Here is a 17556-nt window from a genome sequence, read left to right as displayed (position 1 = left end):
ATGACACCCTTGTTCTCAGTAAAATTTTTATATGCTTAAAATGATTCAAAATACCATATAATAATTTTCAAAATAATTGAAAAGTCTTAATGAATTTTTTAGCACCTCAGGCGAAGGGACCTGTGCTTTTTCTCTATCGTCAAGTCAAGAGGTAGCTTATTTTCGACAGTTTTGATTTGAAATTCATTGTTGTTAAAAAAAAAACCTAAGGGAAAGACAAACATACAATTCGGTTTTTAAAAGCTGGAAAAGCAGTGGGTAGTGGTTGAAATGAAGATGAGTGAAAAACTGCGAAGACAGAAGAAAAGGAACCAAGGTGTCCGCCCCAGGATGTGCAAAGCCGGATGGATGGAGTCAGCGTTTCCTTCCTCCGCAGCTAAACTGCCTCAGTAAAGCATACTAAGGACGGGTTCCGCCGCGCCGAGAAAACGCATATGTAAAAGCGAGGGCTTAAAACTTTTCCTAAAAAAGAAGCCACATTCAACATCGAGGCTAGAGGAGGCAGAGGAAGCGCCAGCGTCCGAGTCTGCAAAAGCCACGAGTCGGAACCAAGCTTGGACCAGCGGACACAAGGGTGCCCAAACCCTCTCGCCAGGCTCCGCCACCCCGCCCCCACACCGCGACCCCAGGCCCCGCCGGGTCCCGCCCAGACCCCCGTCCGGGCCCCGCCCAGGGCCAGTAGCTTGGCGTAGCCGCCAGGGGCCGCTGCGCGCCGCCCGGGCGGGAGTTGCCTCCTTTTCCGTCCACCCTCCTCCACCCCCGGAGCGTTGTCGGCGCCAAAATCAAACCCGCCCCGGCCCGCCCCGCCCCTCGCCTCGCGCGCAGGCCCCGCTGTCGGAAGACTCGTCTCCCGCGCTATGGTAAGAGGTGAGGGTGCGTTCTCGAGTCACTCTCCTCCCCAGTGCCCAGGCTTCCGAGTCCCTCAGCTGCGTGGGGTTCCAGCTTGGCGTTGACTGCCCGGCTGTGCTGCGGAGACAGGCGCCAGGCAGGTGTCCACCGCGGAGAGTGCCGCCAGGTAGCCACCGCCGCCACCCCTCACTTCCCGAGCGCGGCAGGGCGGCCCAAGGAACGCGCCGGCGCGCGCACCCGCCTCTGCTGCCCGCACCCCAGGGAGCCGGGAGACCAGACTCCTGCGCCCCGAGGCCGCTGGGGGTCTACGGCTCTTCCTGCCTTTTCCGCACCCTGAGTCGGTCCCCAGGCCCCATCGAGGCGTGTTAGATTAAGACCCGCGAAGTGTTCGCGAACGTGCCCTGTGTATCTCCAGCCAGTACAGTTCTGATTTGTCAGGAAGATAATCTCCCTCTCTTTTTTTTTTTTTTTAAGTTTTAGAAGAGTATTTAATGTTCTGGGACAACACTCAAAACAGTTTAATGAAAAGGGCAGGTTAGAGCAATGTACAATAGTATTCTTTTTTTCTTTTTATTATTGTATTTTAAGTGAAAGTTTACAATTGCAAGTTAGTCTCTCATACAAAAATTTATCCACACGTTGTTATGTGACCCTAGTTGCTCTCCCTGTACTGTAACCACACTCTTTCCACACCGGATTTCCCGTGTGCATTCAACCAGCTCGTGACCCTCTCTGCCTTCTTGTCTCGCCTCAAGACAGGAGCTGCCCCTTTAGTCTTATGTATCTACTTGAGTTAAGAAGCACAGTCTTCACCAGTATCGTTTTATGTCGTATAGTTCAGTCTAATCTTTGTCTGAAGAGTTGGCTTTGGGAATGGTTTTGGTTTTGGGCTAACAGAGAGTCCGGGGTCTATGTCTTCCGGGGTCCCTCCAGTTTCAGTCAATCCATTAAGTCTGGTCTTTTTACTAGAATTTGAGTTGTGCACCCCTCTTTTCTCCTGCTCCCTCAGGGACTCTCCGTTGTGTTTCCTGTTAGGGCGGTCATTGGTGGTAGCCAGGCACCATCCAGTTCTGGTCTCAGGTTGATGAAGTCTCTGGTTTATGTGGCCCTTTCTGACTCTTGGGCTAATACTTTCCTTGTGTCTTTGGTATTCTTCATTCTCCTTTACTCCAGGTTGGTTGGGACCAACTGATGCATCTTACATGGCTGCCTTCTAGCTTTTAAGACCACAGACGCCACTCACCAAAGTGGGATGCAGAATGTTTTCTTAGTAAACTTTGTTATGCTAGTTGACCTAGAAGTCCCCTGAAAGCATGGTCCCCAGACCCCCGCCCCTGCTACTCTGTCCCTCAAAGTGTTTGGTTGTATTCAGGAAACTTCTTAGCTTTGGTTTAGTCCAGTTGTGCTGACTTCCCCGAGTGTGTGTTGTCCTTTTCTTCACCTACGATAATTCTTGTCTGCTATCTAGTTAGTGAAAACCCTGGTTGCATAGTGGTTAAGAGTTACGGCTGCTAACCAAAAAGGCTGGCAGTTCAAATCCACTAGGCGCTCCTTGGAAACCCTATGGGGCATTTCTACTCTGTTGTAGAGGGTCGCTATGAGTCGGAATCGACTCGACGGCAATGGGTTTGGTTTTTTGTTTTTATCTAGTTAGTGAATACCCTTCTCCCTCCCTCCCCACCCTAGTAACCATCAAAGAATGTTGTCTTCTGTGTTTAAATCTTTTCTTGAGTTCTTATAATAGTGGTCTTATATAATATTTGTCCTTTTGCAACTGACTAAATTCACTCAGCATAATGCCTTCCAGATTCCTCCATGTTATGTTTCACGGATTCATCGTTGTTCATTGTTGTGTAGTATTCCATTGTGTGAATATACGATAATTTGTTTATCCATTTGTCTGTTGATGGGCAACAGACAATCTCTTCAGAACCGTTGCCCCACACTACTACGGATTCGGTCACCAAAGTTGCAGCCCTTGTTAGGAACAGGGAAAGTGCAAGGGAGATGATGAGCAGGTGCAGAATTGGGACTGCAAGGCACACTGGAACGCCTTAGATTCCAAGATGCGCTCTCTTGGTTTTTTTACAGTTGAGTGGTTTTATGTACTGTAATGTGCCAAACACATTTCTGAATTGCTCAGAGTTTCAAAACTAACCTAACGGATCTTCAGTTTATGCTAGTTAGATGGTTTCTGTGAAAATCCATTGATTTTTACCAAAGGGCAGGAATCGCTGTCCTTTTGCCCTGCTGGTTGTGTAAGGAGTTTGCCTCATTATTAGGGAAGCACAGCGATGAATTAGTCTTCCTTGCATACAGTGATGGATTAAGTTTTGGTGAAATTCCAAATTGTCTCTTGTTAGTTTAATGCCTTTATACTCATCAGATCATTTCCATAGACCTTCAAGGTTTTATGCTATTTTTTTTCTACTTCTTTTGGCAAAGAATTAACATTTCATGAAATGGATCTAAGATTTTAATATCTTAATTTGGTTAAGTGGCTTTTTTTGCCAGACTAATGGTGGACACGGATCTAGGTTGGACAGTATGTGTTGGAAGATACTTGTCGAGATGTTATTCTAACTGGTAACGACTTCCTTGTGGTTAAGCTAACAACCCAGCCACCTGGGCATAAAATGGTCAAAGAAGCCGAACAGGATTACATTTAAAACAAATCTGTGATATCATATTTCTCTTTACGGAACTACTTAATATAAATGACTGAGAACTATGCAGCACCAATGCATTAACTTTGTCCTTTTACCTAATCAACTCTTTACACATGATTCACCTTCTAATACTAAATGGTTTAATCTGCTGTTAACTCTTTTCAAATGCGTACCTCTGATGATGGAGAAACAAAATAAATTATAATAAAACTGTAGGTATACTTTCTATTTTTATGTGTGATCAAGAAGTAAATTTAGTGTTGTGTTAATCAAAGATAAACTTTTGTTCTCTTTCCTTATTGAATTAATACCTATTTAATTTGATTTAGTTGGGCTTGCTGGGTAAACATTATTAAGTCCAGGCATATTTTTGCAGTTGGAGAACTGCAATATAGTCTATCAACTCTGAGGGTAGCAGGTGACGTGTACTTTCTTTTTTTTACATTTTTAAAATTTTCAGTATTTTATTATAATTGATCGACAAGACTGGCTTTAGGAATTCTATAGTTTCCAACTGGAGAAGTTTCCTTAGATACTTTTTTTTTTTTTAAGTGGTTTAAAATACATTGTTCAATCAGGAAAATTGGTTATCCTCAGGTCAAATTTTGTATTTCCTTAATAATTTGTATGCAGTTCTAACATACTGTCAAGACATTTTTTTCTAGTCTTGAATATCAAATGAGCCCTTGTTGATGTTTTTGGAGAAATTTCTAAATAAGGATATTAATATAGTATCCTTTCACACTAATTTAATTCTGGATATGATACTCTCCTACTCTGGTTAATAATAAAATTTATGTCTAGTGATGAAAGAGACTAATGAATAAATTAGCCTAGAAACAATGCAAACGAATGATACAACTCATCTGCATTTTTTGAGCAACTGCTCAGAGCTACTGAGCCAAACTGCGTTCCCAGGTCTGTACAGTCTTCTCATTGTCTGCCTTTGGGTGGGAGATTCTTGTGGAGTCCATGGGGCTCTCCAAGAAGCTCTTTATAATACCAGGATGCTAGGAGCCTTTCCTAAAGCTTTGAGGCCTGTTTGCTGCTGGTGCAGCCACAGACTCTAGGGATTCCCACTGCCCCATGGTGCCCCTGACAAGGCTTCCAGATTCTGGGCTGAGAAGAGCAGTGTTGTCAGCCCTGCGGCACAGTTAAAGCACCTGGAGAGGGTTTTTTAAATATGCAGGCCCAGCCCCCATGTTCTGATTCCCTTGATATGGGATGTCCCTGGGCATACATATTTTTTAAAAGCTTCTCAGATGATTGTAAAATATGACTGGGTTTGAGAACCAGTGGACTGGAGAAGTGAGCTGAAGGAGCCTTCTAACTGGGCATGAATTGCATGCTTGGCTTATTCAGATACTCTAGAGGCCAGTGTGAAGAGATGTTGATAAAGTGTCACTGGACTCTAGCTCCCAGCCCTAGGTTAGTGAACAGATCTATATGCTTTCCTGGAGCTCGCCTACCTGAGAGTTCCTTGTTAGTTTCTCCAACCAGGGTAGTCTGTGGTCATCATAGAATTCCCTATTATTAATTTGCCCTGTGTTGTGTTTATGGGAGTGTGGTGGGTGTTTGGGCGGAAGCTGGGCCTGGTAGCCTGAGCACCTTCACATTTTAAGTTTGGGGACTTTAGATACGTAGTCCTTAAATTAAGGGCTGGCCTTTTTGTCTGCTCCGTCTAACCTGGCACTAAGCCTTGGGAAGGCAAACAAAGTTCTTGTTCTGACACAGTTTTTCTGTCTGCTGAGAGAAACAAGTCAACACTTTCAGGTATAGCCCAGCTGGGAGCTCAGGGAAGTCCTCCTGGAGAAAGAATGTCTGAATTGCATCTCAGGAGATGTTTTGGAGTTTCTAGTAGGCAAAAGAAGAAAGGTGTTTTAGGTAGAAAGAACAGCATAATAAAGGACACAGAAGCTGAAGAAAGCATGCTAAGAGTGGAAAATTATAAGCAATTTTGTATTATAGCTCAAATTGCTTAGCTCTTGGTATTGTTAAGGTAAAATTTGAAGTGGGGAGTGGCAGGAGAGGGGGCTGTGAGGGGTAGGGTGGAGTCAGGTGATAGAGGGCCGTGTATACCATTCCAGGCGTGCTTGGATACTTCTGTATGGTTGGGAGCCATTGAAGGATTTTAAGCAGAGGAGAGGCAAGGTCAAAATTGCCCTTTGGCAGTGTAGAATGTAGACTTAAGAAAATGAGACAGAAAGCATGGTTGGAGGACTGGAGTATGTTATAAAACCTGTCACCATCGAGTCGATACCGACTCATACCAACTCTATAGGACAGAGTAGAACTGCCCAGTAGGGTTTCCAAGGAGTGGCTGGTGGATTCGAACTGCCAGCCTTCACTGCGCCACCAGGGCTCCAGAGTATGTTATAGGAGAGAGATAATAAAGACTGAACTGAGGTAGTGGTAGTAGGAATGGATCAGAGAAGATAGATTTGAGAAATAGTTAAGTGCTGAAACTGGCAGAGTTTAGTGATTGGTTGGATGTAGGGTAAGAGAGATGAGGGAATCTAGGATGACTGCCAAGACTCTGGCTTGGGTAATGGTGGTATCTGAGACTCAAAATCTAGAACAGCCAGCTTGGGAAGTAGGTGTGGGAGAGAAGAGTTCAGTTTTAGACTTAGTGTGTTTGAAGTCTGTCCAGCAGGCAGGTAGATACATGAGATTGAAGCTCAGGAGTGCACTCAGGGAGGCATGTAAAGATTTGAGGTAGCAGCATAAGTGTTAGTTAAAACCATTAAGATCAAAGGAGAGATTTGAGGACATGAGGGGATCAACAGCTGAACCTTGGGGAACAGCAGTGTTTATAGGGAACAGAAGAAGAAGAAAAAAATATAAATTATGAGACTATTTATTTACCTCATACAACTCATCAGGAGACACCTGATAGTTTTTTAGGTGTGGAATAAGAGTGGTTTTCTAGCTTCTGCTAGTAGAGTAAAGACTCATTACTCTGGTATGTATTCAAAATGGCAATTCCACATTCTTTCCCCATCTATTGTAGGTTCACATTTTTTGACTGAGCTTTTGGTTGAATAGAGTCAATCTTTAATTGTGTCATTTAAGTCTGCCTTTTAAGTGATGTAAAGTGTTTTTAGGTTCTTACTAAACAATTTATGTCCACTTAAAATGCCATGCAATTTTTGTGAAAGATGCAGATCACTTAAGAAGCATTAGTGTAGAATCCTGTGTTAGAGCACTAGTGATGATGGTTCTCTCGCCTGTTTTTTCTTCCTGCAGATCTTTACTGAGGAAATTTGACTTTTTTTAAAATTTAGATTAAGCTTTATGCGTGTACTCTGTATACAACAAAATAAGATTTATTATTAACTTATACATTTAAGTTACATGTTAATTATCTCAATTTCACATCAGTTAAAGGATCAGAATCAACTTGATGGCAATGGGTTTGCTTTGGGTTTTTTTTTTTTTTGTAAGTAAAGGGTGAAAGACCTGTAAAACCAGTTGCCACCCAGTTGATTCCTACTCATGGGGACCTGCATGTCAGAGTAGAATTCCATAGTTTTCAATGGTTGATTTTTTGAAAGTAGATTGCCAGACCTTTCTTCTGAAGTTCCTCTGGGTAGACTCAAATGTCCAACCTTTTGGTTAGCAGCCAAGTGCATTAACCATTTACACCACCCAGGGACTCCCGTGAAAGGGTAGTTGGAGACTGATAGTAACCTGAAATAGGCCTCCATTTTCTACTTAGATAGCTTCTTTCCTCTAGCCTACCTTCCACATTGCTACTATAGTTGTCTTGCTGAAATCACTTACCACCCTAATGATAAGATTAGTGTGGACTGAGGACTTAAGAAGGTGCAACAGAAAGAAAGGTTCCGGGACTGTAGGTACGTCACTCCTCTGCTTTAGATGCTCAGTAGCTTCTCATTGTCTAGAACAAAGTCTGGTCTCGTTGGCCGGACAGTCAGCCTTCCTTAGTCTGACCCCAGACAACCTTTCTCATCTCATCTGCCACTCTCCGTACACATGCTCTGTACAGTAACCATCACAGAGTGTTTGTCCTGGAGCCTGGCGTTTACGTCCATTGTGCCTTTGTGTGCTCTGCCCAGGACATCCTTCTCCCCACTTTATCTTGCCCAAGTCCTCCTTATCTCCAGCCCTCCTGGATAACTTCCTCCCTCCCCAGGGTGGAATTAATTCATGCAGTCCTGGATATTTATATAGGAATTTGTACATATAGCAGTTCATCAGTTATAAGTAGTTAATCTATTTATTTTCTTAGAGAGATTGTAAGCCTTGAAAAGGTAAGTACAGTGGTTTATCATTGGTTCATTTGATAACTATTGAATTTCTACAGAATGCCAGACTGTGTCTCAATTATAATTCTTACTATTCTCCTGGCAGCATCTACCTTAAGGCTTGGCATATAGTATGGTAGTTAAAATGAGTCTTTAGGTCTGGCTCTGAGAAATCAAACCTCTGCTGGTGTAGACAAGACCATGCATAAAATTTCAGCTAAAGTTTCAGACCCAAGTTGCTGTAAAATGCAATGTTTACTTTTTTACTTTTGTGTTTTAGTCGAAGAAAAAAGGACTGAGTGCAGAGGAAAAGAGAGCTCGTATGATGGAAATATTTTTTGAGACGGTAAGTCATTTTTCCTAAGATTTTTAGCATTTTGCATAGTTTTCACATTAAATATATGTCATCCAATGTAAACTGCACCTTCTTCATTAAAGATCAATACTGAAGAATTTCCGGAAGAATGGATAAAATTCTGCAAACACGTGGTTCCTGTGAGCTGTGGAGTATGAAAAACCGTATCTCACCACTGATAGATGTAGAATTTCTTCTTTGCAGACTGTCCTACAGACTGGCTCCAGAATTCTTTCTGAACCATATATTTGATTGTGTCCCTTTATTGCTTTACAATAATGATAATAGCTCACGTCTACTGAGTGCTTACCAGGTGCCAACTGCTGTTCCAAGCACTCTGCATAGATAAGCTCATCTCATCCTTATATCAACCTTATACTCTTGTTATGTTACTCATTTTACAGATGAGGATATTTGAGATACAGAGAGCCTAAGGAGCTCAAAAAATACAATCAACAGTACCGGAATTTAAACCCAGGAAGGGTTGCCTGATTTTACAGGCGGTGCTAAGTAATGCCTCTTTGCATTTATAAATCTGTCTGTAGTGTAACTTGGAGCCCTGGTGGCATAGTGGTTAAGAGCTTGGCTGTTAATCAAAAGGTTGGCAGTTTGAATCCACCAGCTACTCCTTGGAAACCCTATGGGGGCAGTTCAACATTGTCCTGTAGAGTCATCATGAGTCGGAAGCAACTTGACAGCAACGAGGTTAGGGTTTTTTTTTTTTTTTTTTTTTTGGTAGTGTAACACATGTGATGGCGCACAGGCCTCTTAATTCAGTACAGCATTTGTGCATACCGCTAACAGGAAATATGTTTGAAGTTTTAGCTCCACAGTGGCAGAGTTGGGATTCAAACCCACGCACCTGGTTCCAGAGCCTGCTCTCTTCACCACATTGCTGTACAGTGGCTTTTCTTTGCCTTCAGGTTAAAGTCCAAACAGATCTTTGACCTAAAAAAAATATTAACTTCATATGGCTTAGCCTAATACTTGGCAGGACCTTCAAAGCCCAGTCTTGCCCCGACCTAGTGGACATTTTTGTTATATACAAGTGTGAAGTTGGGGGGAAAAATGGCAAAATAGAATATCAAATTAATAAAATCTCTTTTAATTTTAATAATGCAGATTCTCAGAAAAGGAAGCAAAATATTCGGATTTTTTTTTCTTTTAACTATTTGTAATCTTACTATTTCTTAAAATATAATCTTTCTATTCCTTAAAGTCATTGGCAGTTCAGAACAGGGTGTCATATTAACAATGATATGATTAGGAAGGTAAATTGATGACGTTTATGTATGGTGAGGATTATGACAATTTATTTTTCTGTTGAGTTGTAATATTTGTCATATGGTCTCAGAACAAAGAAAGTAGATTTAATTCCTACCGGGCTGGGAAGAATGGTTGGGCATTTGTTTTATCCTTTATGATATTGTTCATTTTCTTTCAAATATCAGAATTAGCTTTTTCTGATTGAAAATTTTTCTTCTTCCCTGCCCTCATAATAAGTATCATAATGGGTATGATACTAGTATCAGCAGTTTAAAGAAGTTCAGTAACCAGTAAGTTTTAACGTAAAGTTAGGAGTTAATTGTATTAATTAATCCATTCATTTTAGTTCATATATTCTTGTTCCCTTTTCCACATTACAGCCTAATCTGTTGTTGTTCATCAGTTTTTATGATGGAGTTGAAAAGTATAACAGATTTGGGAAAAGTAATGGAGACCACTTCATTTATTCTTGCATGAATGTGGTGTATCTAGAATCCAGACTGCCGTCAAAGTTGATAAATACTAACCATAAGCCCTTCAAGAATTCAAAGCAAATCAGCAGTGTGGTGCAGAGTGGAAAGAACATGGGCCAGATGAATATGACATCTGGATTCACCAGTGTTGCTACCGGCAAGTTGAATTCCCTTGGCCAATTCATTTTACTTCTCTGTGCTTCTTTTTCTTCAACTATAAAATAAGAATATGGACTAAATAATTTTTCTAGGGTTACAGAGACCAAAAATAATTATTCATTCTCCACTGCATAATTTCTACTATTGAATTTTATTTTAAACGTCTTTCTGGTTTGCAATTCCTACGGTACCGTTTACGAGCTGTATGATGCTAGGCGAGTTATGTAAATAACTTCTTTCAGTCTTTATTTCCTCATCTGAAATGGAGGTGATGATACCTACCCCCTAGAGTTGTTATGAGTGTTAAGCAAGATGCCATATCTAGACACCCAAATAGTTGCTTTTATATTTCTAGCAGTGGTCAATAAAAATTCCAACAAAATCAAATATGGCTACTCCAGGGTTTATTATAGAATTTGACTATATGTAGATGTTAAAAGAAGCCCCCTTTAAGGACTGATGTCATGGGGAAATGCTCATTATGTAATTAATGTTAAGTAGAAAATGCAGAATACAAACAACATGAATACAATGCAGTGTGATCATAAATATTAACAGTGGTTGGATTACAGGTGGATTTTTTTACACTTTATTTTCTCAGTTTCCAACAATGAACATGTTGTGGTGGTGGTGTTAGTTACTGACTCATGGCAACCTATCATGTACAGAATAGAACTGTACTCCATAAAGTTTTCAAGGCTGTGACCTTTTGGAAGCAGATCACCAGGCCTTGCTTCCGAGGCACCTCTGGGTGGATTTGAACTGCTAGCCTTTTTAGTTAGTCGCCCAGCACTTAACTATTTGTGCCACCCAGGGACTCCTACAATGATCACATTAAAAAGCCAACAGACAGCACCACACACACCCTGTGCTGCCTCTAACTATAAGTGGGGCCTCCTCGAAGTTTTGGAAATCTTTTCAGGAGACGGTCATTAGTAATAATGGCAGCTTATTAAGGGTAAGAATCTTCAAGTACTATTTGAGGCACAAAATAGGCCCAGTAAGCATTTGTTGAGTTTTTCTAAAAATTATGTCAGCAGAAACTAAATGAGTAGGTCTCTATCAGCATACAAGTCTCTTTGGAATGGCCATGCTTATACCCAGATAATTTTATTTGTATATCTATTTGGAAGCTACTGACATAATGGAGCCCTGGTGGCACAGTGTTTAAGAGTTACAACTGCTAACCAAAGGGTCTGCAGTTCGAATCCACCAGCTGCTCCTTGGAAACCGTATGAGCAGTTCTACTGTGTCCTATAGGGTTGCTATGTGTCAGAATTGACTTGACAGCAACAGGGTTTTTTTTAACATAATAGAAAAGGAATTCTTTCCCAATTGCACTTATGAAGAACATGGGGCAGTACAACGCAATGGTTGAAAGCATACATCTGAAGTCAGTTTTACCTGATAGCTTTGTTACTTAACCTCTCTAAGACTCAGTTTCCTCAACCAAACCAGTTACCGTCAAGTCAGTTCTGACTCACGGGGATCCCATGTGTGCAGAGTAAAACTGCACTCCATAGGGTTTTCAAGGCTGTGACCTTTCACAGGCCTTCCTTCCGAGTACCTCTGGGTGGGTTTGAACCCCAATCGTTTGGTTAGTAGTCCAGCACTTAACAGTTTGTGCCAGCCAGGGGCTCCCATCTATTGAAGACGGTGTTAGTAATATCCAACTCACAGTTTTGGTATAAGGATTAAATGAGATGATCTATGAAAAGTATTAAATGTAAAACATTACAATGCCTAGATCATTTTAAGTACTTATGTTATCTAGTATTATATTTATGTGTTCTGCCTGGTATTTTACACATTTATAGCTTTTATGAAGAGCTAGAAACATCTTTTCATCTCTCTTTTATTATGTCTGCTGTAATGCTGGGGAGTTTACGAACTAAGATTTACTCGAGACCATCTGCTCAGTGCACTTACATGACCACAGAATAGTTGAAGACTAGTTCTTTGCAAGCCCATTTATTTATGTAACAACCCCACTGGGGCAGCGTATGTTTGGGGCTCCTTCCTGATGACCACATGTAAGCAGATATCTCGATGAGTTCATGTTCTTTTCCCATGGAGCCTAAATTATTTGCAAATAAATTTGATAAATTGATTTTTCTAACCCACTAGAGGCCTAAAGCCAGTAATTTGTTGCATGTTCTTTGAGACCCTAAAGTATTATTTTATCTTCTAACAGTTTATTCCTAGACATACAAGCACTGATCTCATATTCTCACTGAGCCTAGTGACTCAGTGTTGTCCTTAATTTACTAAACGGCAAGTACTGTGAGATGAAGTTACTTTTTTCTGAACATTTTATTATGAAAAATCTTAAAATACACCAAAGAGATAGAACACCCAGAATGCAGTTAAAGAGAATGTTGACACGTTGTGAAAAACGTAACCAGTGTCATATTAGTTTGTATAGAAATTATCAAATGGGAACCTAATTTACTGTGTAAACTCTTACCAAAAACACTATAAAACATATATATGTGTACACAGCAAAGAGAATTTTACAGTGACACCCATATACCCGTGACTTAGATTTTGCCATTAACATTTTATTTTACTTGCTTTATCATACATATTCATCTGTCCACTCCTTTATCCATCCATGAGTTCATCTTTTTTTTTTTTTGGATACATTTGTAAAGAGTTCTTTATATATCCTGGGTACCAGTCCTTTGTTAGGTTTATTTTCTTCTGGTGAGTACTTGCCTTTTCCGTTTCTTAAGAGTGCTTTTGGATAAGCAGAAGTTTTTAATTTTTATGAAGATAATCCCCTTCCCATCCTATTGAAGTAGCTTTTTCAAATTTATTTTGGAAGAAATGGATCCTAGATTTTCGTAACAGTAATCAAAATAATTCTGTCTAATTACCAAATACTTTAGCCTTTTCAAATATTTCACTTTTGTTATCCAAATTCTTTTCATCACCTCTACCAAGGCTTGTTACAAGAAGAAAGGTATACTTTAAACAGATTTTTTCCAACCACAAGATTGAATATTTTACATGCATATTTTTCCATAATGTTTTGGTTTGCACGTGGTGGACATACAACATATATGGATGAATGATTGATAGGCAGCCATGAATTGCATAATTTTCCTTTTGATTAGGTGTAACTCTTCCATGAAACCTTAAATGTAAGCAATTGCTGACATTTATTTTGCTTTTTGTTAGAAATTCTAGATCTGTGAAGTATGATATATGCTAAGCAAACACTGTTCATGTTTTCTTAAAGTGTCAGAGAAGCTAATTACCTCACGTTAACAAATGATCCACCATAACTAGTTTTTATACTTCAGTGGGAAGATGTTCTTTATGTTGTGATCGCCAAGTACTTGAAAGAATTGTATATTCACGTAAAAGTCTATTTTAAATTATTGAAGGTATGATATAATCATGAAACTTCTTTAGCTCTAAAATGCTTAGATTCTATTGCATTTTAATTTCCAGGCCTAGTTTTTTTTTTTAGTACAATAGTTTATGAACATTTTTATGGTAAATATATACGGTAGAGAATAAATACATGTTCTTGACCTTTTTTAAAACCTTTTTAAACAGAAAGATGTGTTTCAACTAAAAGATATGGAGAAGATTGCTCCCAAAGAGAAAGGCATTAGTAAGTATCAAAGATGGACTGAAAATTTGGGGAAATGTTGATCATCTTTTCTGCAACAGTTGTTCACTCTATGGAGAACATAAATTTCTGGAGATGAAGATTATGTCTGTGGGCCTTAGCCACAATTCTTTGTTTGGATTATCTGTTCTAGGAAATTTAAAATGGATTACACACATACACAACATATGCTTTTTTATTTTTTGCATAGAACTTTAAAAAAAATTTATTTTAAAAACTATCATACAGTAAAATTGACTTTTTTTTTCTTTTGGTGTGTAGTCCTAAGCATTTTAACACATGTATAGATTCATGTAACTACCACCGCAATCAAGATACAGCAAAAAGTGAAGGAATTTTCATTTCCAATTGACTGTTGTGGAAATTGAGGCCCAGAGAGTTTGAGCAATGTCCCAAGATCACACTGCTGGTGGGGAATGAAGCAGATGTTAATCCAGATAACAGAACGGGACATGTGTTTTGCCATGGAGTCAGTCAGAGGAGCTGAGGGTAGGCAGTGGCCCAGCATGGGCCCTTGAAACAGAAATCCCCACTTCTTGGCCCTTTTCTCACGGGCAATTGCAAACCTCTTGGTGTCAGTCAGTGAAGTCTACTCTGTAGGCTTTGAGAAAGCCCTCCAGGAATTTAGAATTAGCTGGGGCCAGCGGTTTATTTTTCCTGCTTCACTGCTTGGTCTCAAGATGCACGGATTGTTCGGACTTGCTAATTTTAACGAGGAAGTATTTTGATTCACTTTCGTAAAAACAATGTGAATATGCTGACTTGGTAAATGTTGTATTTTATATATATATATATATATGTATTCAGCACAATAAGATAAAAGAATGTGAACATAATGTAATCTTTTGCTAAGAGCTCTTGGTCATCTTTGTGACTGTTCATTGATGTACCCCAAAAGAAACAGATTGTTCTTCTGACTCCTCTCTTGGGGTAAGTGTGCTTGCCTGCTTTCAATATGATGCTTTTAATGAGTTCTGTACTGGAAAATAAACACATCAGGGTTATTAAAGTTGTTTGTAGATTGAAAGTCAATATATTTTGAGTAAAAGGTCAAGAGCCTCTTCTAAGGAGTGTCACACTTGCTCTACATCTAGTACTTCTATTGCACACTTAGGTCACCTATTGTGGTTGTTGAAACCACTTTGGAGACTTTAGTTTTTTTTCCCATACAAAAATTTATCCATACATTGTTATGTGACTCTAATTGCCCTCCCCATACTGTGACAACACACTCCTCCTTTCTACCCCTGATTCCCCATGTCCATTCAACCAGCTCCTAACCCTCTCTGCCTCCCCATCTGACCTCCAGACAGAGCTGCCCGTTTAGTCTCTTGTATCTACTTGAGCTAAGAGGCACACTCCTCACGAGTATCACTTTATGTCTCACAGTCCAGTTTAATCCCTGTCTGAAGAGTTGGCCTCGGAAATTGTTTAGTTGTGGGCTGATGGAGAATCCAGGGGCCATGCTTTCTGGGGCTCCTTCAGTCTCAGACCATTAAGTCTTGTCTTCTTGCTAGAATTTTAGTTCTGCACCCCACCTGCTCCATCCGGGACTCTGTTGTGTTCCTTGTCAGGGTGGTCATTGATGGTAGCTGGCCACCATCTAGCTCTTCTGGTTTCAAGCTGATGAAGTCTCTGGTTTATGTGGCCCTTTCTGTCTGCACATTTATTTATTTATGGGTGTAGTGTGCTTCAAAACAAGCAAAAATTGCTCATGAATCTTCTAGTTTTGGTAAATGTGACTTTGGATCTTTACATGTATTAGTTCCCTAGGGCTGCTACTGTAACAAATTACCACAAACTCAGTGGCTCAGAACAACAGAAATTTATTCTCTCATTGTTCTGGAGGCCAGGAATACGAAATCAAGGTGTGGGCAGGGCTGGCTCCTTCTGGAGGCTCTGAGGGAGAATCTGTTCCTTGCTTCTCTCCTAGCTTCTCATGGCTTTCCTTGGCTTGTAGACATCACTCCAATCTCTGCCTTCTTCCCTACTATCTCTTATGAGGACATGTGTCATTGGATTTAGGACCCACCCCAAATCCAGGATGATTTTATCTCTACATCCTTAAATTAAATACACCTGCCAAGACCCTTTTTCCAAATAAGGTCACATTCACAGGTTTCACTTGGATATATCTTTTTGTGGACTGCTATTCAACCACTTCACGAGGTAAATTATTTTTTTTAAACCATTCTGGTTATATAAGTTATACATGTTTATTTTAACAAATTTGGAGCCCTGATGGCACAGTGGTTAAGAGCTTGGGTGCTAACCAAAAGGTCAACGGTTCGAATCCACCAGTTGCTCCTGGGAAACCCTATGGTGCAGTTCTTCTCTGTCCTATAGGGTCACTATGAGTTGGAATCGACTCGACAGCAATGTTTTTTTTTTTTTTTTTTAATAGAAGAATTTACTGAAATAAAAGTTGCTTACAATCACTCTTCTGAGATAACCACTGTTAACATTTGGTGTATTTTGATGTCTTATTTCTGTGTTCTGTTTGTCTATTTATGTATGTATCTGTGGATCTCTGAGAAGGGACCATGCTGTGTATATAGTTTTGTGTTCATGTATTTTTTAATAAAAAATTATATCATCGATATTTACTCATGTCGTTTGATTTAAAAAAACGTACACGCACAATTTGCAGCATCTGTATTTCCTAATATTTTATTCTGTGACCACCCACCACACCATAATTTGTTTACCCTTTACCTATTGTTGGACATCTAAGTTGTTTACAAATTTTGCTGCTAAAAATAATGTTGTGCTTAACATGCTGTCCATAAATGTTTCTCCACATCTCATATTACTTCATTAGAAAATTTCCCTAGAAATAGACTAGAGAATAAAGGTTTGTATATTTGTTAGGCTTTTTATATGTATTCTCAAATTTCCTTCCAGAGAACTCTGTTAACCAGTTCCATTGAGTTGACTCCCACTCATGGCAACCTCATGTGTTTTGGAGTACAACTGTGCTCCACAGGGTTTTCATCGGCTGATTTTTCAGAAGTAGACCATCAGGCCTTTCTTCTGAGGTGCCTGTAGGTAGACTCGAACCTCCAGCCTTTCAGGTAGCAGCCAAACACATTAATCATTTGCACATCCAGGGACTCCCCCTTCCAGAAAGGCTGTACCAATATATATTAACATTTAATTAGCTGGGGCCAGTGGTTTATTTTTCCTGCTTCACTGCGTGGTCTCAAGATGCACGGATTGTTCGGACTTGCTTCTAGAACTCTGTATTTTCAATTTTAGAATTCGTTGGAATGTAAATAGATTAAAAACTGATATCATTTTAGTTTCTACTTCTTTACAAGTGGGGTTGAATGTTTTTCACTTTGATGTTGATTTTATTTCTTTACTAAATTTAAATTTTTAATAGATTTTATATTTTGAGGTTCTGCTCTAGGAAAAATTAAAATGGACATTAAAACATATATTTCTTGGTATAATTTTACTTCATAGGAAGTAAGAATTATTAAAAAATTTCAAACATCTGTTAAATGTGACTTGGCACCTTTACATGGTTTTTTTTTTTTTTAATTGTACTTCAGGTGAAGGCTTACAGAACATATAGTTTCTCATGAAACAGAAGTACACAGGTTGTTTTATGACACTGGTTAACAACCCCACAACATATCAACCCTCTAACTTCTCAACCTCTTTTTTTTTTTTGATGAAAATACACATAGCCAAAGATACACCATTTCAAAAATTTCTACACGCTCAGTTCAGTGACACTGACCACGCTCTTCGAATTGTGCTGTTATTCTCACTTAAGATGAAGGCTTACAGAACAAAATACTTTCACATTTAACAGTTACTACAAATGTTGCCCTATGACAATGGTTAACAATCTCACAACACATCA

The 17556-nt window shown here is 39.7% G+C and overlaps 1 protein-coding gene across 2 annotated transcripts in view; it reads left to right on the top strand.

Moving 5' to 3' along the window:
• Positions 1 to 775: 775 nt before the first annotated feature.
• Positions 776 to 17556, top strand: part of MND1 (meiotic nuclear divisions 1) — a 95873-nt gene continuing 79092 nt past the window's right edge. Inside the window, exons 1-3 of one of the 2 annotated variants that reach the window (XM_004378813.2) lie at positions 776 to 860; positions 8067 to 8132; positions 13607 to 13664. In XM_004378813.2, coding sequence (XP_004378870.1) covers positions 858 to 860; positions 8067 to 8132; positions 13607 to 13664 — 127 coding nt within the window. In that variant the 5' untranslated portion in view covers positions 776 to 857. The remainder of the gene's footprint in view (positions 861 to 8066; positions 8133 to 13606; positions 13665 to 17556) is intronic. The other variant, XM_023733518.1, reaches the window with a different exon arrangement.

The sequence above is a fragment of the Trichechus manatus genome, unplaced genomic scaffold (assembly GCF_000243295.1).
Source record: "Trichechus manatus latirostris isolate Lorelei unplaced genomic scaffold, TriManLat1.0 scaffold00059, whole genome shotgun sequence".
Taxonomy (NCBI): domain Eukaryota; kingdom Metazoa; phylum Chordata; class Mammalia; order Sirenia; family Trichechidae; genus Trichechus; species Trichechus manatus.
The sequence above is the reverse complement of the archived record's forward strand: the minus strand, read 5'-3'. Positions and strand labels throughout refer to the sequence as shown.